At 37.4% G+C, this 27,740-nt stretch overlaps 1 protein-coding gene across 1 annotated transcript; it reads left to right on the plus strand.

Moving 5' to 3' along the window:
• Positions 1 to 407: 407 nt before the first annotated feature.
• On the plus strand, positions 408 to 27,725 carry si:ch73-61d6.3 (occludin). Its single transcript, XM_062028378.1, has 9 exons — positions 408 to 619; positions 7,389 to 7,965; positions 9,078 to 9,269; positions 9,470 to 9,637; positions 19,144 to 19,307; positions 21,838 to 22,056; positions 24,044 to 24,215; positions 24,406 to 24,447; positions 25,442 to 27,725. The coding sequence occupies exons 2-9, from the start codon at positions 7,408 to 7,410 to the stop codon at positions 25,541 to 25,543; spliced, it is 1,617 nt and encodes a 538-aa protein (XP_061884362.1). The 5' UTR covers positions 408 to 619; positions 7,389 to 7,407; the 3' UTR covers positions 25,544 to 27,725.
• Positions 27,726 to 27,740: the final 15 nt, after the last annotated feature.

Here is a 27,740-nt window from a genome sequence, read left to right on the forward strand (position 1 = left end):
TTTAAAAAGATGAGAATCGATTCTGAATCGCACAACGTGAGAATCGCGATTCAATTTGGAATCGATTTTTTCCCACACCCCTAATATACTGTGTGTGTGTGTGTGTGTATATATATATATATATATATATATATATATATATATATATATATATATATATATATATATATATATATATATATATATATATATATATATATATATATATATATATATATATATATATATATATATATATATATATATATATATATATAACAAAAATAGAGGAAAAAGGTGCACCATGTCGAACTTAATTGTATCTTAAGGTTTCAATGATCGATTGTATCAAAAAGTGTACCAAGGCTGACCCCTGGCGCTAGAACACATGCAGTGTTTGGGGTGTTGTGCGGTCAGCCTCATCACGGCGGACTGGTGGTGGGGCCATTAACAAGCAGGCAGCACTTGCTCGAGCAGACCGTTGTCCGAAGTGGAGGACGCTTTCTGTCGCTTAAACTCAGCTTTAAAGTTAACTCGAAAATATAAATTTTTGGTTTTTAACCACTTGTTTAGCTTGCTGGAGAAGAAAAGCAGTTTTGACTGGTTACAAGGACGACTTTTGCTTCGCAGCGAGACCCAGGTAAGGTAACTCTACTAAGGTGCTGAAAGGTGCTTTTATCCACCATTATTTTTGCCTTATATTCAAGCAGAAGTCATTTGTTAAAACTCGTTTTCTTCAGTTTTTCAATATACAAACCACATTATTCCGTTTATTTCTCTTATAGAAGTATTTGCCGTATTGTTTAATTCCCATTGAAAAGTGTTAAATTAGGGCTCTTCAGAGTGTGGCCCGTGTGCCATTTTGGGCGCCCTGGTAGTTTGTATTGGCCCTCAGCATGTTCCAGAAATAGAATAAACTCATTAGTAATGAGACAGGTTGATAATTTGCTTTATCACACATTTAATAAAGCTACACTATTAATGTTTTGTTTAGATAGCTTTCTTAGCATATATAATTTGGATTGGTTTTTAGCATCTTTAATGTGAACAACACAATGTTACTGCAAACAGCATATTCAGATTTTAACCATCGATGATGAAAAAAATACTTACTTGGTTCTGTAACTCAAAACACTTGTATCTTTAAAAAAATATATATATATATATCATTCTTCATCTAAATGGGAATATATCAACATCAGTCGGCATCCCAGTGAGAGCAGACATTGTATGGTAAGTGATGTTTTTATATGTATGTTGGCTCTCATGAAGTCTGCAGTGAGTAGTAATCAGTGATGTTGTCGAAGGAAAAAGCAAACATAGTAATGCGTTTGTGCAATGAATGTGCTGCCAAATGCTTAAAATGAGCAAAATACGTAAATATTAGGACTGAATCTTTGGGCAACGATTCGATTCAGAATCGATTTTCAATTAAAAGCGATTTTTGATCCAAAATCAATAATTTTTTAATAACATTACGTGTCAGTTCTTTGACTAACTACATTCCTACATAAAATAAACAGCTCTGATACATTTTTGTATTACTTAAAATATAACTATTTTTGTTTAATAAAATGCTACCCAAACATTTAATAAAGTTGAGGTACCGACTATATGATAGCAATACAGGTTGGTCATAAAGATGACATGCTAACACTATTGACACTCAGTAAGTGCTACGATCTTCTGGCACTATGACTTGCATTGAGAAGCAAAATAACTTAAGTGCAGCTCTTTGATTGAGTTGATTTCAAACACGTAGTGTTTTTACATTATGTTCCAGTCGGATGTTTATTTTGTGGCAGAATAACATTGAAGTGTAAAGGCTTGACTCAGAGCAGTCACACAAACACACCTCCGGTACACTTGACCTATGAATCCATTTCCTGGATGCATTGTAACCCTCGTAATATTGATTGACTTATTTGCTAGAAACTGTAGCTTTAGTATCCCCTCCACTGGTAACAATTAAGCGAATACCATTTGTTACACTCAATATAATGCAGTCAGTGCAACCTGTTGATACTTGTACATATAGTACTGTAGATGCATATTATTGTTCTTATTACTAGTGATTTATTCAAATGTATTTATTTTCATATGACGTTTTGCACATCTGCAACTGCATGGTGCTGCATAAAAATGTTATTAGGCCTGATTTATGTGGTCATACCAGTGGGTCCCAGCCCATAAGAGGCAGGGGCCTAACTGTTTCTGACAGAATGAGACATGTGACCGTATGAGTGGAATTCCATTAGAAGCAGCGGATGATAGAGTTTCTCTGTTGTAGTGGAACTCGGACTGAACATGGTGGGTGTCTGACCTGACTGCTCCAAACACGATTTTTTGCCTTTGCCTTGCGTAATACAAATGCTACTCTACTAGGACCCGTGCCAGTGTTATTGTTGTGATGACTCTCATGCCACACAGTCACTTAAATTACAGTTTCTGTGGGATTTGGTGCTGCAGTACATCGTAATAGGTCTGGGCCAATGATAAGTCAATTAATGAAATAATAAATGAAAATGAACTCCATCATTTTGTTGTTCGTTTCCAAACAGGGTGCAAGAGGGTTCATTCTGTGCGTGGCTCTGAGCACCTGAGGGCGTTTGTTTAATAGCAGAATTAAATGAACAGAGTAAACTCTCTTGTTAGTAATCCACAATCTTTGTCTCTGTGAGTGGAGGCAACACAGCTAGCTTCCGACAATGACATTTAATGAGAAGCACCGCAAAATAACAAAACTTAGGAGAGAAAAAAGATGATCGCAATGCCGAAGTCCGGTAATGGAAATATTTTGGCTTCAAACTGAATTAGTCGAAAGTGATGTCAAAAAACATCTGACATAGTTTTTACAACTGTGGAAAAGAACTGCATTTCAGGATGTTCAATATTTATTGAAGTGCAATTTTTGCTAACAGAGATGGAGAGTCCATTTTATTGTTTACTTATTTAGGATTATCAAAAGTTCTTGATCTTCCAATTGTAATGGTAAAAAATACTACAATAATGAAAAATATATGATTTTTGCGTTTGAAAGCCTCACTTGCATTATTATAAATAAATATGACTACATTAGGGCAGCACGGTGGGTCAGGGGTTAGTGCATGTGCCTCACAATACGAAGGTCCTGAGTAGTCTTGAGTTCAATCCCGGGCTCGGGATCTTTCTGTGTGGAGTTTGCATGTTCTCCCCGTGACTGCGTGGGTTCCCTCCGGGTACTCCGGCTTCCTCCCACCTCCAAAGACATGCACCTGGGGATAGGTTGATTGGCAACACTAAATTGGCCCTAGTGTGTGAATGTGAGTGTGAATGTTGTCTGTCTATCGGTTGGCCCTGTGAAGAGGTGGCGACTTGTCCAGGGTGTACCCCGCCTTCCGCCCGAATGCAGCTGAGATAGGCTCCAGCACCCCCCGTGACCCCAAAAGGGACAGGCGGTAGAAAATGGATGGATGAATGACTACATTAGGGCTCTAATTAGTTTCAAAATAATGCTGACAATAATATTGTTTATCGGCAATAATTTGTGTGACAATATATAAAATTATATATATATACTGTATATATATACACTACCGTTCAAAAGTTTGGGGTCACCCAAACAATTTTGTGGAATAGCCTTCATTTCTAAGAATAGACTGTCGAGTTTCAGATGAAAGTTCTCTTTTTCTGGCCATTTTGAGCGTTTAATTGACCCCACAAATGTGATGCTCTAGAAACTCAATCTGCTCAAAGGAAGGTCAGTTTTGTAGCTTCTGTAACGAGCTAAACTGTTTTCAGATGTGTGAACATGATTGCACAAGGGTTTTCTAATCATCAATTAGCCTTCTGAGCCAATTAACAAACACATTGTACCATTAGAACACTGGAGTGATAGTTGTTGGAAATGGGCCTCTATACACCTATGTAGATATTGCACCAAAAACCAGACATTTGCAGCTAGAATAGTCATTTACCACATTAGCAATGTATAGAGTGTATTTCTTTAAAGTTAAGACTAGTTTAAAGTTATCTTCATTAAAAAGTACAGTGCTTTTCCTTAAAAAAAAAAGGACATTTCAATGTGACCCCAAACTTTTGAACGGTAGTGTATATATATATATATATATATATATATATATATATATATATATATATATATATATATATATATATATATATATATATATATATATATATATATATATATATATAAATATATACTGTATATACTGTATATTACAACAAAACATTGCAAAAATGGCAATAAATATATATATATATATATATACAGTATATATATATATATATATATATATATATATATATATATATATATATATATATATATATATATATATATATATATATATATATATACAGTATAAATATATATACAGTATATATATATATACATACATATATACTGTATAATATATTGCATATATATTTCAACAAAGCACTGCAAAAATTGCAATACATTTTTGCAACAATATATCGTCCAGCAAAATGTGTTATCTGCCCATGCAGGCTTACATAATAAGTTGCATCCATCCATCCATCCATTTACTACCGCTTGTCCCTTTTGGGGTCGCGGGGGGTGCTGGAGCCTATCTCAGCTGCATTCGGGCGGTAGGCGGGGTACAAACTAGGGATGATGTTTGATAAGGAATTATCGAGTTCGAGCCTATTATCGAATCCTCTTATCGAACCGATTCCTTATCGATTCTCTTATCGAGTCCAGATAGGTTGTTGTATATGGAAAAAAACACACGATTGATTGATTGATTGATTGATTGATTGACAATATTTGGTTTAACAAAAGCTCACTTTAATTATATGATAAAAAAATAAAATCTAATAAATAAATAAATATTGACTGTTACCCACCTAAAAAAATTAAATAAAATAAATAAATATTGACTGTTGTTACCCAAAGAATATTAAGTGGGATTTTTCAGAGAAACAAATATATACAGTAACACAAAAACAACCTGTCTCTGTGATCACTATAGGTGTATAAATAATAATATAGTGTTAAATAAAATCAGTCCCTTGGGCACAAAACTGAAAATAATACAGCTCTCCGAAAAGTGCACTTCTGCTGCTATTTGACATAACTGTTTGTTATGATGCTTTGACATTTTTGCACTTTATTTCTTTATTGAAAGAAAATTCTATGAAGAGAAAAGTTGTTTGCAAATGTGGTTACAATGCTAAAAAATGAAAAGTTAAAGCTAAAAAAAGAAATACACTTTATTGAGTTAACATTATTTCTTTATGGGGGAAAGATGTTATGAGCTAGAGAATATAACAACTACACTACCCAGCATGTAACGGGAGTTACGAGCATGCGCGGACACCCCGAAAAGTGTTGCATGTTGCCACACTGTGAAAGTAAACGTCAAGAACTCAGCCAACACGCCTCGTCTGCATTATTTATAATTAGACAGACAACACATATACAGTGTGATTTTGTTTTGTTTACAAGGAAAGAAAAACAAAAGTTAAAAAAGGGAGATATGTTGTATATATATGTATGTGCTGCGGTTGCATTAAGAACGTTGCGACAGCTGTCGTAAAGGAGGTGCGTTGCTAGCCTGGTTGCTATGTTTCCGGTTGGTCGTAAAAGTGTTCGTCATGTGTTTTTACCCTGCTAAAATCTCTCAGTTAAGTTATTCGTTGGATTATACCTTTTGTTTCGAACTTTATTACACCTTGGAGCGCTTTTTCCCGTCCATTGTTTTCCTGCTTTCCCTATCTGCGCCTAATGACTGAGCTACATGACGTCATTTCTTGTGATGTCCCACGGAGCATTTCTGGTTGGGACGGGATTCCACTCTTTTTCTTTACTATAGTGGTCTCGATAACGGGTACCGGTTCTCAAAAAGGTATTCGAGTCCGAGGACTCGGTTCTTTTCTTATCAAACAACCGGGAAAACCGGTTTCGAGTATCATCCCTAGTACAAACCTTAACAAGTCGCAATTGTTGAGAAAGTATTAGTATGACAGTTAACAAGATGATCACATAATTACTTCCTGTCTTCTTCAAGCTTTGCAAAAGTGGGTGCAATGGGCCAAGTAAGGACTCCTTTCAATTAAACATCACCTCATTAAACATACTTTTTTTTGCATTGATCTTATTACTATGATCAAGGGTTACATTTTTTATAGGTGAAATTGAACAGTTGTATAGTAGCTGTTAAACAATTTTACAGGACTTGTTACCGGTAATATTATAAAAGTGCACAGGTCAAAATAGAGTAAGACTCAATAGCCAATGATGAAGCTCGTCAATAGTAACCACTTTGCACAACCTGCATGCACCTGCATTCCCTTCTTTTTATCTCTTTCATCGAGACACCGGGCCACACAGAAGAGTTTTTGTTTGGTCCTGCCTGGACAGTGGCCCAATTTTCTTTTCTTCGGTTTTTTTTTAACCCCGACTCCATAGCAACACTGTTCCTGTGAGGAGAAGCCCTGACTTTTGCCCCTCCTGCTCCCAAAACAAAGGCAAGCAGTAAGGAGGAGGGGGGTGTTGGAGACGGAGGAGACATAAGGAGGTTGTAAGGACACACAGGAATGACGGGAGGAGGGTGTCTGGGATGGAGGCTTTGAGGCGAGACCTCCTCTGTCCCATAGAGCGAGAAGAGTTATGACCATGTGGACTGTGAGCACGGCCAGAAATCACATATTTTTATTTCTCAGCGACTGAATGGGATTGAACGAGTATATCATTCATTACTTTAATTATGAACTCTGTACAGTATTTCCTACTACACGTTTTGTTCCATGTGAGACTAATGATAGATTATCTAATCTTGGATGACATTACAGTGGTCGAATAGGATACACTAACATTCCTATTTCTTCAGACGTATTGTTTTTTTTTTTCACTCTACTCTTTCCCTGAAGGTCTTGGTTTTTAAACTTTTTTAACAGAACAAAAACAAACCATTTCATGGGCAGAACTCTTGAACTCTTCAAGGTCTGCACATTGCGGGGGCAGGAGGGAGGCTCCAACTGCCTGCAAAGAGTCAAAAAATGAAAGTATTGTTTGGCTGAGCTCCCTGCCCTGGTACAGACATCTCCGCACTCATTCTGATTTGGCTGGTTGGAAGGCCTTCAAAAGGCTGAGGTCATTCAACTTACAGGGTTTTTTTCAGAAAAAGCAGGTTTGAACTAGTACTTGACGAAATCATAAAAGCACATTCTGCCCCCAATAAAACTATTTACACAATCTAATAGCTAAGATTTTGTCAACTAACCACAGTCCTTGGAATAAGTCAATTATTTACACTGTTGTCGTTATGTATGTCAGTGACGCCCATATTTCCCGTATCACCTCGTACCATAACTCATATCAGCAATGTGCTCTTCCCCGCTGTATAGTTTTTTTTCAGAGTCTGATTTGTCTCTGTCATCGACAGGTCTTGACATTCGTCAGAGATGTTTGACAAGCAGCCCTACGATAGTCCGCCAGTCTACACCCCACCTTCCAACAACGGTTTTGGAGCACCAGGGAGCTTCAATGCTCCCCTCAGTGACTACAATGCCTACCCTCCTCCGCCTGGATCCTACTACATCGAGGATAAGCCGCAGCACTTCTACAAATGGGTGTCACCTCCTGGGATCATCAAGGCCATGATGGCTGTCGTCATTGTGCTGTGCGTGGCCATATTTGCTTGTGTGGCCTCCACTCTCATGTGGGACATGCAGTATGGTGGGTATGGAAATGGCTACTATGGATCCGGGACTGGCTACGGTAATGGATATGGCATGGGAGGAAGCTATGGAACAGGATATGGCAATTATGGGGGCTATGGTAACTACGGCTCCTATATTTCCCCCTACTCGGCCAAAACTGCAATGATCGCCATGGCAGCCATTAACTTCATCGGTTCACTGGCTTTCTTCATCGCCAGTTTCTCTAAATCCGCCGCAATCCGCAGCAGGAAGTACTTTCTGGCACTTCTGATAGCGAGTGTCATCATGGCTGTCCTGCAGGTAAGACACTGTAGCTACCTCTATTTGTTCAATTCCAAATGTTCTGCCTAAACTGCCTGTCCTGAGTTACCGTACACCAGGGGTCTCAAACTTAATTTACCTGAAGGCCACTAGAGGTAGAGTTTGGGGACTTGTTAACTAATTCTACCAGCATCTATAGTGACCCCGAGCTACGGTAGGCCTTAAGTCATTATAGATCTAACATTTTTGGTGAAAATTGTATGTTTTGACACTGTTCAGTTTTCCAGGAGATGGTCCGACACCATTTAGCTTGCTTAAAGGGAGCTGCTCTTTTTGTTGCTCAACTTGTTTGTTGGGCTGTAGGTGTGCTCAAAAAAACGATTCACATCCGACTTTTATTTATTCTGATTCTAAAACGATTCATAACTTTTGAGAATCGATTTGAGAAAAATACTTTTTTTTAATATTTAACTTTTGGATTAAAAACATTAAACAACTATTAGTGATATTGTCATTATTATTATTGATACTGTTGCTGTAGTTAATTTTATTTTATTTTAATTTTATTCAATAAGTACTGATTTGTAAGTCTTCTCAATTGCTTTGTAAATTTTGTAAAACTGGGATTGGGTTGCAGTTGAGTTTGTTCTATTTTCTTTTATTAAATTGATTAACATTATGTGATTTTTGTAAATCAAATTTTAAAAATACATTCTCAAAATAAGTTTTTAAGGCCAACACTCCGCGTATAAGTCGTACGTCCCAAGAATCGGATTCAACTAAAAGATTCTCACCCCTATTGTGCTGTATTTTTTGTGTTTGCGTTGTTATTGGAGCCAGTGTTCAATGGGATTTTAAGATTACCACAATATTTTAACTATTAGCCATCCAGGGTTCGTGGGCCGCAATCACACTAAAGTACACAAACTATGAAGTTAAGTAGAGGGCCACAAAGTATGGGCCTGTAGGCAGCAAATGGCCCACAGGCCACAAGACCCCTGCTGTAGACATTGTTTTGTGTCAAATTCTGACGTGTCACATCATGACATATACCAGTGTACAATCGGAAGCTTTGTGAAATGTCAATGTTTGAGACCAGTACATGAATAATACACCAACAGTCAACTAATGGTCAACTCTTTGTGTTCCAGGGCATCATAAACATTGTGTATATAGTTGGAGTAAACCCCAATGCACAGGGTTCGTCCAATATGATATACAATCCCATGCTGATGATGTGCCAGAGTCTCTATCAGACGGGCTACTCTCAGATGGGAGGGGTGGGAGGCTTCCCATTACAGAACCCATACCTCTACCATTACTGCTTTGTGGACCCTCAAGAGGTTTGTGGTTTTCTCGTAATATTATCTGAGCAAATTAAATTGGATTCAGTCATCAGCTATCTGGAGTTATCAACAGTTAAAATATTTTGTGGTGCGCAGAGACACAAATTGTGTACTTTTTGATCCAGGACAAACTATCTTCATGGTATATTTAATCTTTGAGAATGTCAGATTTCACTCCTATGTCACTGATTTTGTAGGGAGTTGCCATGGTGTGTGGATTCCTGATTGTAATCGCCTTGGCAGTTGCCGCTTTTTTTGCACACAAAACAAGAGGGAAGATCTGGCGCTACGGCAAACCCAACATCTTCTGGGAGCAGCCTCTTGTCGGTGGGAAGGCATCAGAGGGCAGAGACGTAGAGGATTGGGTAAGAGACAACAGCATGGCGGTCAAAGTTACATAACATTTCACAAAGACAAATCACACTTGACCCTGAGTTTTTAGTTGCTCTGTCTGCAGTTTAGGAAACAAGGGCAGGGATTTTAATCCAGCCTTGGAGAAGTTGATGAAATATTTGATTACTTGTTTTTGTTCTGACTTGAGTGATAGACATAATGCTTCCAAACGTGAAGCCAAATTTTCTATTTGACAAAAAATACCGTGTCCTTTACAATGTAAAATAGGCGAATATGTCTGTCATGGGTTATGTAGTCATCCATTCCAGGTCGTCATCAGTTATAAAGATAAGTTAGTTGATTGGGAGTTAGAGAGTAGCAAATAGCAACGATCTGAGACTCACACAAAACATTACTTTTCATGTTTTTGTACTTTAGGTTTGTGATTCTAAATGTAGATTGTTGTTACCACATTACGTTTCCTCTGACGGAGTGACTTTGTTCAGTGTCATGGCTGATAGCAGTCATTTAATGTTTGCTCATGGTCTACTACCTGGTTTCACTCTGAGTAATCATTAACGTCATGAGAAGATAGTGAGCAAGCAGGTGGTTTCTACAGACTCCAGCTTGACTCAGGTTTATAAACATCAACACAAGAGACTTTTACCTGAACGCACTGTAGAGTTGATGATTGACTTGACCTGCCACTCAAATGTGTTTTCTTTTCTTTATTTATTTTAATAACAATGTCTGCTAAGACAGACACTACAGCTCAAGTCTAAAATGGTACTGATTACAAGTTTATAAAGTTCCTTCTTCTCTGTAGTGGACAAAAACTGCAAGAGAAGTCATTGTTCTCTTATTTCCTCAATTCATTACAATGTCCTGGATAATATAGTTAACTCCAGTATATAGGGCTTTGCTTTCCATCATTATGACGATGTATTAATAATGCAACAATATGAAAATGTCATGTCCTGGTAATTGTGACCAAAATGATCACTGTTATCATTATTGTCGCGGTGTTGTAGAATGTACTCAAAAAGTACTTATACACACACACTTACTGTAAATCTTTTGACCAAATCTTTAGAAAAGCCACTATTTTGCATGTTTTGTATTTCTTATGCTTCACTCATAGTGTTTTAGTCTTAGCCAATAAAATTGATAAAATACTAAGCTAGTATTGTTTTAAATATTGGTTTGTAATTCAAGATTTATTTAAATAAAAAGTACATTAAAGGAAAAAAAAAGGATTATTATTCTTATATATCGAGACCCCAAGAGGGACAAGCAGTAGAAAACGGATAGATGGATTTTTGGCGGCCGTTGTGGCGTCTTACTTTGTTCAGCAGTCCTCGAACGCCCCTAAAGCCACCTCGGTCTCGTATTCATAAGTTTAACTTAAGCTTGGACTCCACAGTGTGCACTGTGCACCATTGCTTACTCATCATTTAATTAGGAATCTTAACATTCACATCTCACATTTTAGTTCTTGTTACTTGTTATTTATCATACAGGTGTGGTTAGAGATGTAACGATATAAAAACTTCATAACATGATTATTGTGACTACCATTATCATGGTTATCATTATTATCACGGTTTTGTTGCATGTGCTCAAAAATCCCTTATACACACACTGAAATCTTTTAACCAAGTTTTATTTTAAAACATTTTAATAAAATAAATAGACACACGATATGCTTTTTTGGCAGACGAAATATAAAATATTGTTCAGTGTTGCAAGTCTGGTTTTGAGACATGACTTATGTTCACTTCCTTTAGTATCACCAAAAATGAGGGCGCGGCACCGCTGCTGCCCACTGCTCCTCTCACCTCCCAGGGGGTGATCAAGGGGATGGGTCAAATGCAGAGGACAAATTTCACCACACCTTGTGTGTGTGTGACAATCATTGGTACTTTAACTTTAACTTAACTTTAGACACTGTGTCTTATTCCTATATACCGTACTATAGATCGATCACTCTGTTCATAGCTTGTGTAGGTTCATTGTGCACAATTGAATAGCTTAGGTGCTCAGACAGTAAGGTGTTTATACAAGTTTATACTGGGTTGCAGTAGGTAAGGTTGTATTTTTGCCTCTTCGTTCACTTTGCGTAAAGAATGCACTACTGACCTGATAGGTCCGAAAGTGAAAGAGATGATCCAGTGTAGAGATGTCCGATAATATCGGCCGATAAATGCTTTAAAATGTAATATCGGAAATTATCTGTATCGGTTTCAAAATTATCGGTATCGGTTTCAAAAAGTAAAATTTATGACTTTTTAAGACGTCGTTGTGTACACGGACGTAGGGAGAAGTCCAGAGTGCCAATAAACCTTAATGGCACTGCCTTTGCGTGCCGGCCCAATCACATATCTATGGCTTTTCACACACACAAGTGAATGCAAGGCATACTTGGTCAACAGCCATACAGGTCACACTGAGGGTGGCCGTATAAACAACTGTAACACTGTTACAAATATGGGCCACACTGTGAACCCAAACCAAACAAGAATGACAAACACTTTTCGGGAGAACATCCGCACCGTAACACAACATAAACACAACACAACAAATACCCAGAACCTCTTGCAGCACTAACTCTTCCGGGACGCTACAAGATCTACCCCCCTCAACTCCGCCCACCTCAACCTCCTCTCTCAGGGAGAGCATGTCCCAAATTCCAAGCTACTGTTTTGAGGCATGTTAAAAAAAATAATGCACTTTGTGACTTCAATAATAAATATGGCAGTGCCATGTTGGCATTTTTTTCCATAACTTGAGTTGATTTATTTTGGAAAACCTTGTTACATTGTTTAATGCATCCAGCGGGGCATCACAAAAAAATTAGGCATAATAATTTGTTAATTCCACGACTGTATATATCTGTATCGGTTGATATCGGTATCGGTAATTAAGAGTTGGACAATATCGGATATTGGCAAAAAAGCCATTATCGGACATCTCTAATCCAGTGTTATATGCTCACAAATGTTTTCTGGAGGTTTTCAGGGATGTACATCTCTTTGTGATGCACGATTTGATTCGCACCTCGATTAATGGGTTACAATGTGATTCAAAACGATTTATTTATAAAACAGAACGATTCGACACAATTCGATTTAGTAAATGAAAGATTCAATTTAGTGTATGAACGATTCAATAAGATTTGATATGGTTTATGAACAATTCCATTTCTGTGGTTAACACTTGTTGATGGACACATTTTTTCTCACAGAACAAAATAACATAAGCATTTCTTCCTGTGCATATGCTCCTCCTCATATTAAAGGATACATTGTTGAGACCTTGGCACAAAGCGCTCAGACTAGATTAGGGCTGATGTTTGATAAGAAATGATCCGAGTTTGAGCCCATTATCGAATCCTCTTATCGAACCGATTCCTTATCGATTCTCTTATCGAATCCAGATGGGTTGTTGTACATGGAAAAAAACACAATATTTGGTTTAACAAAAGCTCACTTTTATTTTATAAGAAAAAAATAAAATAAAATAAATAAATAAATATTGACTGTTACCCCCCTAAAAAAAATATATTGACTGTTGTTACCCAAAGTATATTAAGTGGGATTTTTTGGAAAAACAACTATATACAGTAACACAAAAACAACCTGTCTCTGTGATCACTATAGGTGTATAAATAATAATATAGTGTTAAATAAAATCAGTCCCTTGGGCACAAAACTTAAAATAATACAGCTGTCCAAAAAGTGCACTTCTGCTGCTATTGGAACATACTAACTACACACACTATGACACTAAGAACACCACAGTCATCAATCAACAATTCTTCCCCCCTTACATGAGAGCGAAGCCTGGCAATAATTGCATATTGCCTGTTCTGCCCTCACTATACGTGTTGAGGTTATACAGCTTGGCAGACAGCTAACAAACAATCCAAAGCAGATTAATCCATTTAGGCTCTTTATTGTTGTTGATCTTGCTTTGTCTTTTCCTATCTTTACTTTTGTCTTGCACTGGACTGTTTTTTTTTTTTTCTAAACTGAAATACACACAATGACAAATGTATAAGCTATGTGATTCAATTAACATACTGAAATGTAATACACAATATGTAAATATTAGCTTCACACAAATATACAGTACTATCATCAAACAAATACTTCTGAGTGTTGAAACTATTTCGATGGTGGAAATATATGACTGGCAGCCATTTTAAAGGCCTACTGAAATGAATTTTTTTTATTTAAACGGGAATAGCAGATCCATTCTATGTGTCATACTTGATCATTTTGCGATATTGCCATATTTTTGCTGAAAGGATTTAGTATAGAACAACGTCGATAAAGTTCGCAACTTTTGGTCTCTGATAAAAAAAAACCTTGCCCCTACCGGAAGTAGCGTGACGTTGTCAGTTGTTCACTCCCTCATATTTTCCTATTGTTTTCAACGCAGCTAGAGCGATTCGGACGATTACCCCATTAATTTGAGCTTTGATGAAAGATTCGTGGACGAGGAACGTTAGAGTGACGGACTAGAATGCAGTGAAATACATATTTTTTTTTGCTCTGACCGTAACTTGGGTACAAGCTGACTCATTGGATTCCACACTTTCTCCTTTTTCTATTGTGGATCACGGATTTGTATTTTAAACCACCTCGGATACTATATCCTCCTGAAAATGAGAGTCGAGAACGCGAAATGGACATTCAGTGCCTTTTATCTCCACGACAATACATCGGCGAAATGCTTTAGCTACGAGCTAACGTGATAGCATCGTGCTTTAACTGCATATAGAAACAAAAAAAATAAACCCCTGACTGGAAGGATAGATAGAAAATCAACAATACTATTAAACCGTGGACATGTAAATACACGGTTAATGCTTTCCAGGCTGGCGAAGGTTAACAATGCTGTGCTAACGACGCCATTGAAGCTAACTTAGCAACCGGACCGCACAGAGCTATGCTAAAAACATTAGCTCTCCACCTACGCCAGCCAGCCCTCATCTGCTCATCAACACCCGTGCTCACCTGCGTTCCAGCTTTTGGCGGAAGGACGAAGGACTTCACCCGATGCGTTTGGCGGCCCGGAGACGTAGGAAGTCAAGGTGAGGTCGGCGGCTAGCGCGTCTGCTCTCCAACAAAGTCCTCCTGGTTGTGTTGCTGTAGTCCGCTGCTAATACACCGATCCCACCTACAACTGTCTTCTTTGCAGCCTTCATTGTTCATTAAACAAATTGCAAAAGATGTCCAGAATACTGTGGAATTATGAAATGAAAACAGAGCTTTTTGTATAGGATTCTACGGGGTACCATAACTTCCGTTAAACTGACTTCGTCACGCACATACGTCATCATACCGCAACGTTTCAGCCGGATATTTCCCGGGAAATTTTAAATGTCACTTTATAAGTTAACCCGGCCGTATTGGCATGTGTTGCAATGTTAAGATTTCATCATTGATATATAAACTATCAGACTGCGTGGTCGGTAGTAGTGGGTTTCAGTAGGCCTTTAAGTCCTCAAAACATCCATTGAAACAGTGCACAAAAATCGTTTTTCAATAAACATCTTAGGATCAAACTTAAACACTTTCCACCTTAATATTGAGTTACATAAACAAGTTAAACAGTTTACTTACAGACTTATCTTTTCCAAGGCTTGTAAGAGCTAACACAACTTGTCTACTTCTCAATTGTCTCAACCCGGAAGTGCCCAAACTAATGACGCGTAGTATTTTCATATCGCCACAAAGTGTCAGTAAGAGTCTACAATCAAATGGGCATAACATTGCAGGTCCCACAGGGCATTTCCTGTATGTGGGAAGGGATTCGTTCCCAGGGATTTGAACAAAGAACCAACTCTTTTTCTTTACTATAGTGGCCTCGATAACGGGAACCGGTTCTCAAAAAGGGATTAGAGTCCATGGAATCGGTTCTTTTCTTATCGAACAACCGGGAGAACCGATTTCGAACATCCTCCCTAGACTAGATCTGTCCAAGCTAAGTCCATGAGCATGAACTAATGAAAACTACTCGGATGAGAGGACAAGCGTCTTTTAAGACAACTGATCAGTTGAATGCCATGAGAATAACAATAACCTGATGAATGAGAACACTCATAAAAGTGACATATTTCAGAATTTTCTGATTTTTAAAACAACAAAGATGGTAAAGTAAAAAGGCAAACACACGTCATATGTCAATAATATTGATTTTCCAAGAGTCAAGCCAGTGTCGTCACAGACACCTACCTGTTCTAGCCGATGGTTTGACTGGGTGGCGGGGCTTAGTAGCATGTTTTTCCCGGTTTTTATCAAAATATAACTATAGATGTCAACATTGAGTATGTGCTGAAAGCTCCATTTATGACTGTTGCCTTTGGTAAAAACTTAACTCTTTTAGGTTTTGCTCACATTCATTGTTGTAACTACCATTGAGGACACCGAGGTCATGTTCTCTGTATTTTTTTAGGTGACAAAAGGAAGATAATATGACTGACTGTAAATGTATTTTGTGTAGGACATTGTGTGCGCTGTCCAACACCATGCGGTAGATCATCCTCTCTCAATATACGATCTTTGGTCATGCACAGCCCGCTACAACTCCAATAACGTAACGCAAAAAAGTCCACTTTTACTTTTTTTAATTACCGGTATCTGATCCGAAATGCACTTTATTCAAATAAGATGTGAAGGCACTGGCCATTAATTGTTGTTCACTTGCTTGTTTGTATCCATAATTAATTTATACATAATTCCCTTACAATAAATAACAGGAATATAGGAAACTTCATCTGCAGTGTCCAGTATCCACTATTTCCCAGTCACACTGCATGATTTTTTTTTTGCTAAAAAGTTACTGAATCGATTTCAACTCACTGTATTGTTTCGTATCGTATCGTTTTAGAAAAATGATTTTGTCCTTAAATCGTATAGGCAACTACAAATATAAAATCAAATCATTGTTAAAATGAATTGTTACACCTCTAGTTTTGAAAATGAAAAATATTAAATTGGCCCCAGCAGGCTTTCATTTTTCAGTGTGCAGCCCTCAGTGTAAAATGTTTGGACACTCCTTATCTATTAGCATGCTTTCTTGTAAGTATGAAGTGAGCAGTATCACCGGTCTGTGAGTTTATCAAAGTGTGGTTATCAATCCCTGTTTTACGATCATTTTAATTTTAAACGAAAATACTAACCATCAGGAGGTTTGCAGCGGTTTATCAATAATACCTTTTATTGTTACATCCCTATGTATGGTTTAATTTTCCTGTATGCCTTTATAATGTCTTACAGAGTTAGTGCACCACAAGTCATAGTAGTGCCACAAATGAGTCATCATCGGGCTTGATTTGACATTGGTCTATGTTTGTAGTTGTGCTCAGAGAGACCTGGATTGTTGTGATAACCTCACACACTGGCCTCATTATACTCAGCATGGGCTGCATTGTGTCTGCCTAATGAGGTCATCAATGGTTTTCTGTAGTGTGTCAGCGTGTTAGAAATACTTAAGTACTCATGTATCTGAGCTTTGTTTTTGACTTGTATTAAAGGTTCAAAACAATGTACTGTATTAAGCACAACATCCATCCATCCATTTTCTACTGATTGTCCCTCTCTGGGTCGCTGGGGGGGCTGGGGTCTATCCCAGCTGCACTCAGGCGGAATGCAGGGTACACCCTGGACAAGTCACCTCCTCAACGCAGGGCTAAGCACAACATAATATATGCAAACATTTAGGCTTGCTTCTGTCTGAATTGATGTACATTTATTTATCCCTGATAACTTGTATAGTAGTAGTCATTGATGGTATACTGCACAGGTGTCAAACCCCTAACCCGGGAAGGTATTTCATCCAGCCTGTATGACGATATTAAAATCAACATACGTTCGGCCAATAATTAAGAAGAACTGGTTGGCCTCGGCATCACCCACATTCACCATTTACAATTTTGTGTCCACAAGATAACCACAGACAACTGGTTCAGTTCAGATTTTGCTCATAAACTATCCTTGTTCGCTCTTGATCATTTCCTTACAGTCTTTATAGTTCTCGCTCAACTTCTCCACTTTTGTATTATCTTTTTTATACCTCCATTCTTGATATTTACTATAGCTCTATTCACAGCTACAGTTGATCACTATGCATTTCCATTGTTATGTTCTTCCTGTACTCCATCAGCAGGCTGAAATAGTACTAGAGGAAATGTTCACTGTTATTGCGATTATATTCGTTGTAGAGCTTGTTCTGGTCTGCTCAGTCAGAGGGCATTGTTGGCATTTTTAAACAAGCTGCACCCCTCAAATAGGATTCTCCTGCAGCTGCAACTGTACTCCACCTGACTACTTCACAGACTGTTATTTATTATTTTTGGAGGGATAAATCCACATTGCTTCTCCTTTGGCCCTGGGGGGATTTAGGATTATAGAGTGAATGCTAAATTGATGAAACAGAAACATGGTTCCTTTAGTGGAAGATTGATGTCCATTCATGAAAACGTGTTTCTATGCTTAACGCCATTTACAGTAAAATTGTAGGCTAACTTAAACATTACGTTACTTAGCAAAAATATTGGCTGAGCTGTTTCAAGAACGATTCATTTGGTTTTTGCCCATCTTTTTCTTTGTACACAAAGCAAATAAGTAGTACATCAACTTGCAAGCGTAACTGGTTCTGAGAGCAGTGCTACGCTCAAATTGCTTTGCCAAGTTGCCGACATGCTCATGTTTCTAATGATTTATATTTTTATTCAATGAATATCATCCACTTCTTCCTCTCAGCACTGTCCTTCGCATTCACTTTCTTCCTTCCCATGGTTGGAAAACAAAGTTATGTCAATCTTCAGCTATAAGTTAATGCTAGAGAGAGTACAACCAGATATTTCGGGTGGATTTTACGAGATTCAAAGTGACATTTTTTACAGCAACTAATAGAGTTTCTAGAGTACTAACTCGAGTTTTTGCTGCAACTTAAAGCATAACAATTAGCCGAGAGACAGCTCTCATCTCAAAACACTCAAGTTTGGGTTCCCCTGTAAAGTGAGTTATAGCTTTTCCACATCTATTTTCATGCAACAAGATAAAAAAACAAAGCAACAGTGTTAATACTCACACTATAGACAGAACATGTGTGCACAGTCAGCCATCAATGTTGTAAAGTCTCAAAAGGACGTAAGAGAAGTTTATTTACATGACATGATTTTGTTTAAAATGCAGTACACATGCAACTAAATACAGTAAACAAATCAAATACATTTGTGGATTTTGTTCCTGTTAGAGTCGGGCTTTGGTTGAGTTCTCCAAACTTGCTCAAGTGTTGTAAACAAAGCATATAACTATAATTCTGCTCAATTACTGTATATGGTTGAGTGATCTCTTAAATGTGTAGCACTAATTACCTAATATTGTAACTGTTTCAGGGGCTGGATTAGTGTCTTTATTTATCTACTCAGTATACCACTCATGGTTTCTTGAGCAGGATGTCAGTTTGAAAAATGTTTGCGTACGTGTTGTTTATGTTGCTCCTTCTGTTTTTCCTTCCCGTGTAGGTGAACAATGTGGAGGAAAACCGCAGTGTTCAGGATGCCCCAACCCTGCTGGTGTCAGAGAAAGGAGGCGGTCAGCTTAATGCTTCAGTGAACAGTGTCATCTCCTACCCCCCAGCCAAGGTGGACAACAGCTCCTTCAATGGGGACACCTATAACAACAATGAGTAGGTCCATTGCTCAACATCTCTATTCCCACTTGTGACCAGTCATGCAAAGTCTACTCTGCTTAAAAAAAACATATTGCCCTACCCATGGAATGAGCTGTGCGTGTGACCTTTGATCCAATGTGGGATTATCGTTGCCATGTTTTTCCTCTTATGTTTATTGGTTTTTGGTCTGGTGATGTTTTTACAACAGTGTCAGAGTTACCGTGTATGACAAACATACGGCATACTCTGCATAATCGTTGTTCTAACTTTACAAGCCAAAAGTTCACAATCCTTATAACATCTTGCATTGTTTGCATACTGCATCTTTTTGTGGAAAAATGAGTGCTGTGTACGGTGCTGAATTTGGATTCCTTTACAAATCCCTTACATACCGACAAAATTAGGTATGTTTCCTGTTAGTGCTCGCTTCCCCACCACAGGGCTCATAGGCTGACATTAGTGTTTGACCTATAATAATACAGATTTTTCATTTTTATAGAGTAACCTTCTTCTAATAGTCCCACTTGGGTGTCCACTTTGCACAGAAAAAGACAAACAACATACTCTAGTATAGTGTTTCACATTCAGCTATTCGCGAGTCGACATTTTGATTTCACAATTTACCCTTTCTGGATGTCCCTTGGCCCACACTTTGGGTATTGTTATTATTGGTGTTGTTATTTTTACAGTTGCTTTTATTTATTTTTATTTTTTATTTTTTTTGTATTGAATCTAATAAGTATTGTATTTTTATGTCTTCTCAAATGCGTTGTACATTTATATCCTAAAGTATTGTAAAGCTGACATTAGGTTGGTGTTTATTTTATTAGATTGATTAACATAATGTGATTTTTTTGTAAATAAAAAATTATTATTATTATAATTTTTTTTTTTAAAGAGGTTTTTTAGGCCAACAATGCGCGTAAGTCATACGTCAGCGTCCAAGAGGAGCTTTTGTAACCTGGTTTGAAAAGGTTTTATTACAATTTATATATCAAACAATATATTGTGTTGAATTGAGAATTGATTCCTAATCACATGTACGTCACCCCAAAATAATCAGAATCGAATGGAATCATGAGGTGCCCAAAGATTCCTACCACAAGTTGTCATGTTAGCATTTCAGGCAATTTTGTAGGCATTAAAACTAAAAGTCAAAGATACACTTTTCGGACATGTTGTAAAGAGAAATAAAATTATGTAAATCATGTGATGTATCATATTGTAACTGTCTACCTGTTTGAAATAAACTTAAACCATAACCATTGTTAATAGCTGCTCTCTTGCTGGCGTCTGTTAACATACTAACTGTTAGCATTTTAGCCAATTATTTTGGTATAAAACTAAAAGTTAAGGATATTCTTACTTTAATATTCGAAATTGTTATTTGGTGCTACTTTGTTAGCATGCTAACTGTTAGCATTTTTGCCAATTCCGTCAGTGCAAAACTTCATACTGAGCGCTATTTTGCCAGCATGTTAACTGTTGACATGTTACCTGTTAGCATTTTAGCCAATTCTGTAGGTATAAAACTAAAAGACAAGGATATTATTATTTAGTGCTATTTTGCCAGCGTGTTAGCTGTTGACATGCTATCTGTTAGCATTTTAACTAATTCTGTAGGTATAAAACTAAAAGTCAAGGATATTGTTACTTAGTGCTATTTTCCCAATATGTTTACTGTTGACATGCTAACTGTTAGCATTTTAACTAATTCTGTAGATATAAAACTAAAAGTAAATGATATTGTTACTTAGTGCTATTTTCCAAATATATTTACTGTTAACATGCTAACTGTTAGCATTTTAACTAATTCTGTAGATATAACACTAAAAGTCAAGGATATTGTTTCTTAGTTCTATTTTCCCAATATATTTACTGTTGACATGCTAACTGTTAGCATTTTAGCCAATTTTTTTGTATAAAACTTTAAAGTCGAGAATACTGTTATTTGGCGCCATCTTGCTAGCATGCGCAGTGTTAAAATGCTAAGTGTTAGCATTTAACATTTTAGCCAATGTTGTAGGTTCAGTAAATAAAATTAAAAGTTGTGGATAATTAAAATGACAAACTGTTTGAGGGCGCGCTTGGACACAGTAAATCAAAATAATCGACAGGCAGTTTTCCACCGGTTAAAAGCTCTAAATGTCGGTTTCAATTATTTTTCAATTGATCGCCTAGCCCTAGGTGCAACTCTCATTTTCCTGGCGTCCTTTAATTTTGAAGGCCGGACATTACCAGCTGCAGGACGTCTTACACTGATGTTACCCGAGTGTTGCCGAGCAGCTCGGAAGGGTTGCGGTTGTTTGGGGTCGTTGTAACGAATGTCAGCTAGCTTAGCTGTGGTCTAGATCGTTAGCTTGTTGTCGTGCTGGTTTGAGTGCTGGTCAGGGACTAATTCGATTGGTCAAAATGACGATAATTGTCAAAAATAAAGGTTGCAAGACCGCGCATAATTCACAGGAATTTATATTTTATTCTTGCGTTTACTTTTTATTCTTCCAAAACAACTCCTAAGTCATTCTAATGTCTTGTTGAACAACAGATACTCTGAGCGAACCCTCAGCCGACCATCAGACGTGTTTCTCCATGGTGGGAGGACCAGCTCCAGTCCCTCAGAGGAGACAGGCGGAGGGCGTAAACCTTCTGCCAACAGGGCTAAGCGACGCAGGCGTAACCCCGACATGGATGAGTCCCAGTATGAGACGGAGTACACGACAGGAGGAGAGACTGGCAACGAGCTTGATGTGGCAGAGTGGGAGAGGTGGGTCATACAATAAGCCTCCATCACTGTGCGACTCACACGCTGTCTGGATTAAAGGTGCAGACCGAGCGTGCATTAAGTGGATTACAGTCAAATTCTGTCGCCTGCTCAAGACCAGTTTTTATTCTCAGATTTAAATAAACAATTAACCTCTAGTTTTATGTGACAACACATAAAAAGATGTGTAAAAATATATTTTGGACTAACCTATAAAAATAGACAAGGTCTGATAAACAAAATGAAAAGGCTGCTTTTGTCATTCTGCGGGGATTAGTTAATCTGGTGAGGCATGCCGTTCAAACTGTTATATTCATGCATGCATGAGGTAACTCGGCCAAAGGTACACACTGTTAGTATTGTTGATTTGCATACAGCAGGAATATTCAACTAAAATGTTTGACGGCCACATTTCCAGAAAGCTTCACTAGTACAAAACCAGTGAAGTTGGCACGTTGTGTAAATCGTAAATAAAAACAGAATACAATGATTTGCTAATCTTTTTTTAACCTATATTCAATTGAATAGACTGCAAAGACAAGATACTTAACGTTCGAACTTGAAAACTTTATTTTTTGCAAATATTAGCTCATTTGGAATTTGATGCCTGCAACATGTTTAAAAAAAGCTGGCACAAGTGACAAAAAAGACTGAGAAAGTTGAGGAATGCTCATCAAACACTTATTTGGAACATCCCACATGCCAAGCCACGTGTTATAACAACGTGGCTTCATAGTAAGAGAGTGCGGGTACTAGACTGGCCTGCCTGTAGTCCAGACCTGTCTCCCATTGAAAATGTGTGGCGCATTATGAAGCGTAAAATACCACAACGGAGACCCCGGACTGTTGAACAACTTAAGCTGTACATCAAGCAATAATGTGAAAGAATTCCACCTGAAAAGCTTCAAAAATTGGTCTCCTCAATTCCCAAATGTTTACTGAGTGTTGTTAAAAGGAAAGACGATGTAACACAGTGGTAAAAATGCTCCTATGCCAACTTTTTGCAATGTGTTGCTGCCATTAAATTCTAAGTTAATGATTATTTGCAAAAAAAAATACATTTCTCAGTTCGAACATTAAATATCTTGTCTTTGCAGTTTATTCAATTGAGTATAAGTTGAAAAGGATTTGCAAATCTTTGTATTGTGTTTTTAATAACAAATTACAAAATGTGCCAAATTCAGTGGTTTTGGGTTTTGTAGTTTTATTTTTGTATTCTGGGGAACCAGCGTCCTCTACAAAAGACATTTGAGTTTTTATTTGACCAGAGTTGCAGGTGCGCTCTGATGTTTATAAAGACCTTCTGCAAAAAGGCTAATTAAAGATCATCTCTATGACAGCACTCTAGTGTTTTTAAGATTCTGCTGCAAAAACAAGTTTTTTTTAACTGTACTCTTGGTCCACAAGTTGAATAGCCCAAATAATGAAAAAGAGAGGACCTAAAATAGAACCTTGAGGAACACTCCGAGAATAACTAATGAATTTGAACAAAAAACTACTGACCTCATCTGAAGTAAACAAGCTACAGCAACACCTTAGCTTCATATATCACATTACAAAAAAAATCTGTACCTGCCCAAAAAGAGAGGACTTAAAACGCCTTGGTTATGCAAATCACAAGTTTGGACCCCAGTGTTCTATGTTTGATATCAAGGTTAAAATGTCAATGCAAGGATCTGCCAATGTGTTTACAGTGGTCCAAGTTCATTTATTCAACAACCGCACTTAAATGCTTTTAGGAATTTGCTGCAAAAATGTTTAACTCCTAAGTTTTAAACTGAACTCAGGGGCTGGTATGGTGTCAGTCCCAGGCCAGATTTGGTCCCCGGGCCGTCAGTTGAAGGGCCCTGGCGTAAACTTAAATGAACATATCCCAGTGTGACGCGTTTGTTACATTATGCACCTTTTTAAAGACCACCACAAATACGTCCTTTATGGCATTCATGCTTGTTTTCTCCTAAATTTGGTGATGTTTTGTTTTTCCTCTCAGCATGTACCCCGAGATAACATCTGACGAACAACGTCACGACTACAAGTCTGAGTTTGATGCTGACCTTAGGGAGTACAAGCGCATGTGTGCAGACATGGACGACATCAATGATCAGTTGAACAAACTCAGCAGGCAGTTGGACACACTAGATGAGACCTCTGCTAAATACCAGGTAAAATAGAAAACATTTTTTTTTTTAGCATTTCTGATATTGACCAAACCAAAGTTATTTCCAGATTTAAAGATAGATTTTTTTTTTTTTTTAGATGGTCATAGCAAAACACTTGGTTGATCAAAGCGTTTGGTATTCAGCTTGTGTGTGATGCCCTCTTGATTATAACAGAAAGATGTTTTCTTTTCAGGGTGTAGCAGAGGAATACAATCACCTGAAAGACGTAAAGCGGGTGTGTATTTATTCGTAATTTTACATTTTGAAAAAGTTTTAAAATAATAACACTGACATGCCTGATGATATACTTTTTAGTTAAATTCCAACCCCTTATCCTAAATTTGTCCCCATTTTTTTGTCCATCAGCTCTGGTTACTAAGATATGATATACTGTTAGTAGGGGTGTCCCGATACAACTTTTTCACTTCTGATACAATACCAATATTGGAGCCTTGAATATTAATCTGATATGATATCAGCACGAATTATAGGACAAACTTGTATTACTTTGTAGTTTGTAATGTTCTAAAAGGCTTGATGAAGTGAAATTGCCCAGAGAACAATGGTAGGTATGACAAACCTTATGACAGAATTATGCTTTAGAAGTGGAGTGTTATTCGTTCTTTGGCGACATCCTGTGGTCCCAATAATTCTTTAAATTGTTGCACAACGCAGTAAATTGAATGATGGGGACACGTTTGTTACTGGATACTTTCTAATACGCCTCTGCCTTAGATACTTTGTATCTGTAAGTAATATGCAACTATAATTTTTGATACAAGTTTATATTGACAAATGTTGTGTTTTAGACTGCAGTATTGTTCAATTAAGGACACTCATTACTAGCTTGTGTGCTTAGCTGTCGTGTAGCTGCTAGCTTCTAGTACCTATAGCCTACCATGTTTACGTTTTGTAAATGACTTCACTAAAATACAAGAAAAGATCAAACTCGTGTTCATTGGAGGACTGTTAACAGCTTTGCACAAGTAAACACGCTGCAAGACTGCTTTTATCAGAGATTTTAGATGCAAGTCGCTATCATCTCTTACTTGTTTCTTGGCTGATATCGGACCAATACCTGATATATTGACATCGGATCAGGACAACCACTAACTGTTAGTGTTAAACATATAGGACAGATAAGTTAGTGTTCAACTGTACTGTAGGGGGCAGCGTTAGATCAAAATTGTAATTTTTTCCTGTTGAAATGTGTTCTGTGAACTTTTCAGACATCAGAGTACCAGTCTAAGAAGAAAGAGTGTCGCAGGCTGAGACACAAACTGTTCCACATCAAGCGCATGGTGAAGAAATACGACAAGAGCCACTCATAGATCCACGCATCTTGACGCCACACTGCAAATACTACACTCCAAAACGCTTCACTCAGTCTCTGTTATGATTGGACCACAGTAACTGGCTTACTGGGACAATTCCAATTCACACTGACACACAAGGACATACAAGGAATATACTGGATGTAATAACAATCTAGAATACTACTTTCTCCCCTAATACGGCAAACAGAAGTTGACAGTGGACCGTAGAACAAAGAATAGCAGGAATGTCATTTAGTTGCCTCTGACAAAAACACAGCAGACAGTTTACTGACCCACAACAACTGTACACAGGTTTAGTTTGCACACACGGTAAACAGTGTGTGCAATCTACAAAATAGCATGTACTATTACTGGGCGTGTTGCGAGCGATTTACTAAGACTGTGTGTGTAATTGTAAAGTGGTGCAGACCGCCTTGTTTGAATGAGGATTTGGCGTGTACTAAACGCAGTATCACCACGGAGACACTCTCATTTACTGCACATTCATGTTATCATGCTCCTACCTGCAGCGTTTTGCTTTGTTTTCAAACATGCAGGAGACATGTAATAATTGTTATGGGCATTTTAAAAGCAGTCTTGCAGTGCATCTACATTAAACAACTTCTTTTTTTTCCCGCTTAGGTTGCGCTCATTGGAGAGAGGCTGCACTTAAAAGACGCAAAAATGCATACTCAAAGAATATTTTATTCATAAAAGAAACATTTTAATAACATACAGTATATTCATTCTGTGTGGAAAAAAATGGACGTCATTAAAAATATATTAAAGGACACCAAAACGCATCAGTGGAAATTGTTTTAATCAGCCCCTTAAGTCCTCTAACAGTTATAAAATTATAAAATGATGTTACTGAATAGACGCTATGTCTAATATTTAAACATTTCTGACATCCATAATGTTGACAGACACATAGGACGGAGGATTCTTGTCTGATCCTGCAGCTGTGTGGAACTGTTGGTTTGCATCCCCTTTGACACGGGCTAAATAAAACGCAAAATAGTGCGTAAAAATTAATAGTTAGTTAGTTGTTAATAAATCAAATCGCGTGTGCTAAATAATTATATTTGCATTTTCTCCTTCCAGTATTGGGTTTGTTTTGATGATCAGAATATATTTTGCGTATTAAAAATGGACTGCACGCCTTATTCTGCTCACTTAATAGTCGCAATCCACTTTGCACACATTTAGTAGATCAGCTTTGCGTGTGCTATCAAGTTTGCTCATGTTTTAGTACACACAAACCTTTAGTAAATCAGGGCGTAAGTCTCCAGTTGTTTACTGGACACACAAGGACACATAATTGTTCACTGGACACAGAGGGAACATCATGGATGTAATGATGATTTACAATACTACTTTATCCTCCAACACTTCATGTAAGGCAGCAAACAAAAGTTGACAAGGGATTAAGAACAAAGAATAACAGGACCGTCTCATAAAAAAACGGTCCTAGAACAACCACACACAAATTTAGTTTGGAAACTAACTCTCCAATTGGCTCTTATCTCGACAGATAAGAATATTACGTACAGGTTAGCAAGGTTGCTGTGAGCTTCATTTTAACATTCAAAGTTCCAACTTTTTGTTCTGTGTGCCAGTGTATGTGTCTAACAAGCTCTCTGTCACAACTTTGTAAAAAACAATTTTTATAACTCCATGCTGAATACCAGCGTGACTAAAAAGGGGACTTTTTATATTTGTATTGTACATATTCTCAACAACTCCTGATTATTCTTTATGAATACTTCAGTAATGATTTTTCATTTTATGCACTGCAGGAATCAAAGGAAAAACATTTCTGTAAGTACTGTATGTTTTAGGTTATTCACCTATGATGACATAGACCCAGTGTATTGTTTTCATATGAGTGGTCATTTGAAATGAGTTCATGCCTATGCAAATTCGGAACAAAAGAGCAATATGACACAAAGTTCCTTCCTGACCAATGAAAATGATTAAATTTTTCGTTAAAGTTTGCATCTGCTTAGTGTAAGATGTTACAATCAAGTGTATATTCTCAAGATTGTTTGTTTGACACACTTGTGATCTGTGGTTAGTTAGTAATGTATGTTTTTGAGGAACATGGTTGTCTTCTGACAAACTATTGTTGAGCCATTTATTTTTGTAAAGCTAAACTTTATAACTGCCACCGTCTCTGATGTATAAAAATTTGTGAATTAATAAACAATAA

Source organism: Entelurus aequoreus, linkage group LG19 (assembly GCF_033978785.1).
Source record: "Entelurus aequoreus isolate RoL-2023_Sb linkage group LG19, RoL_Eaeq_v1.1, whole genome shotgun sequence".
NCBI lineage: Eukaryota > Metazoa > Chordata > Actinopteri > Syngnathiformes > Syngnathidae > Entelurus > Entelurus aequoreus.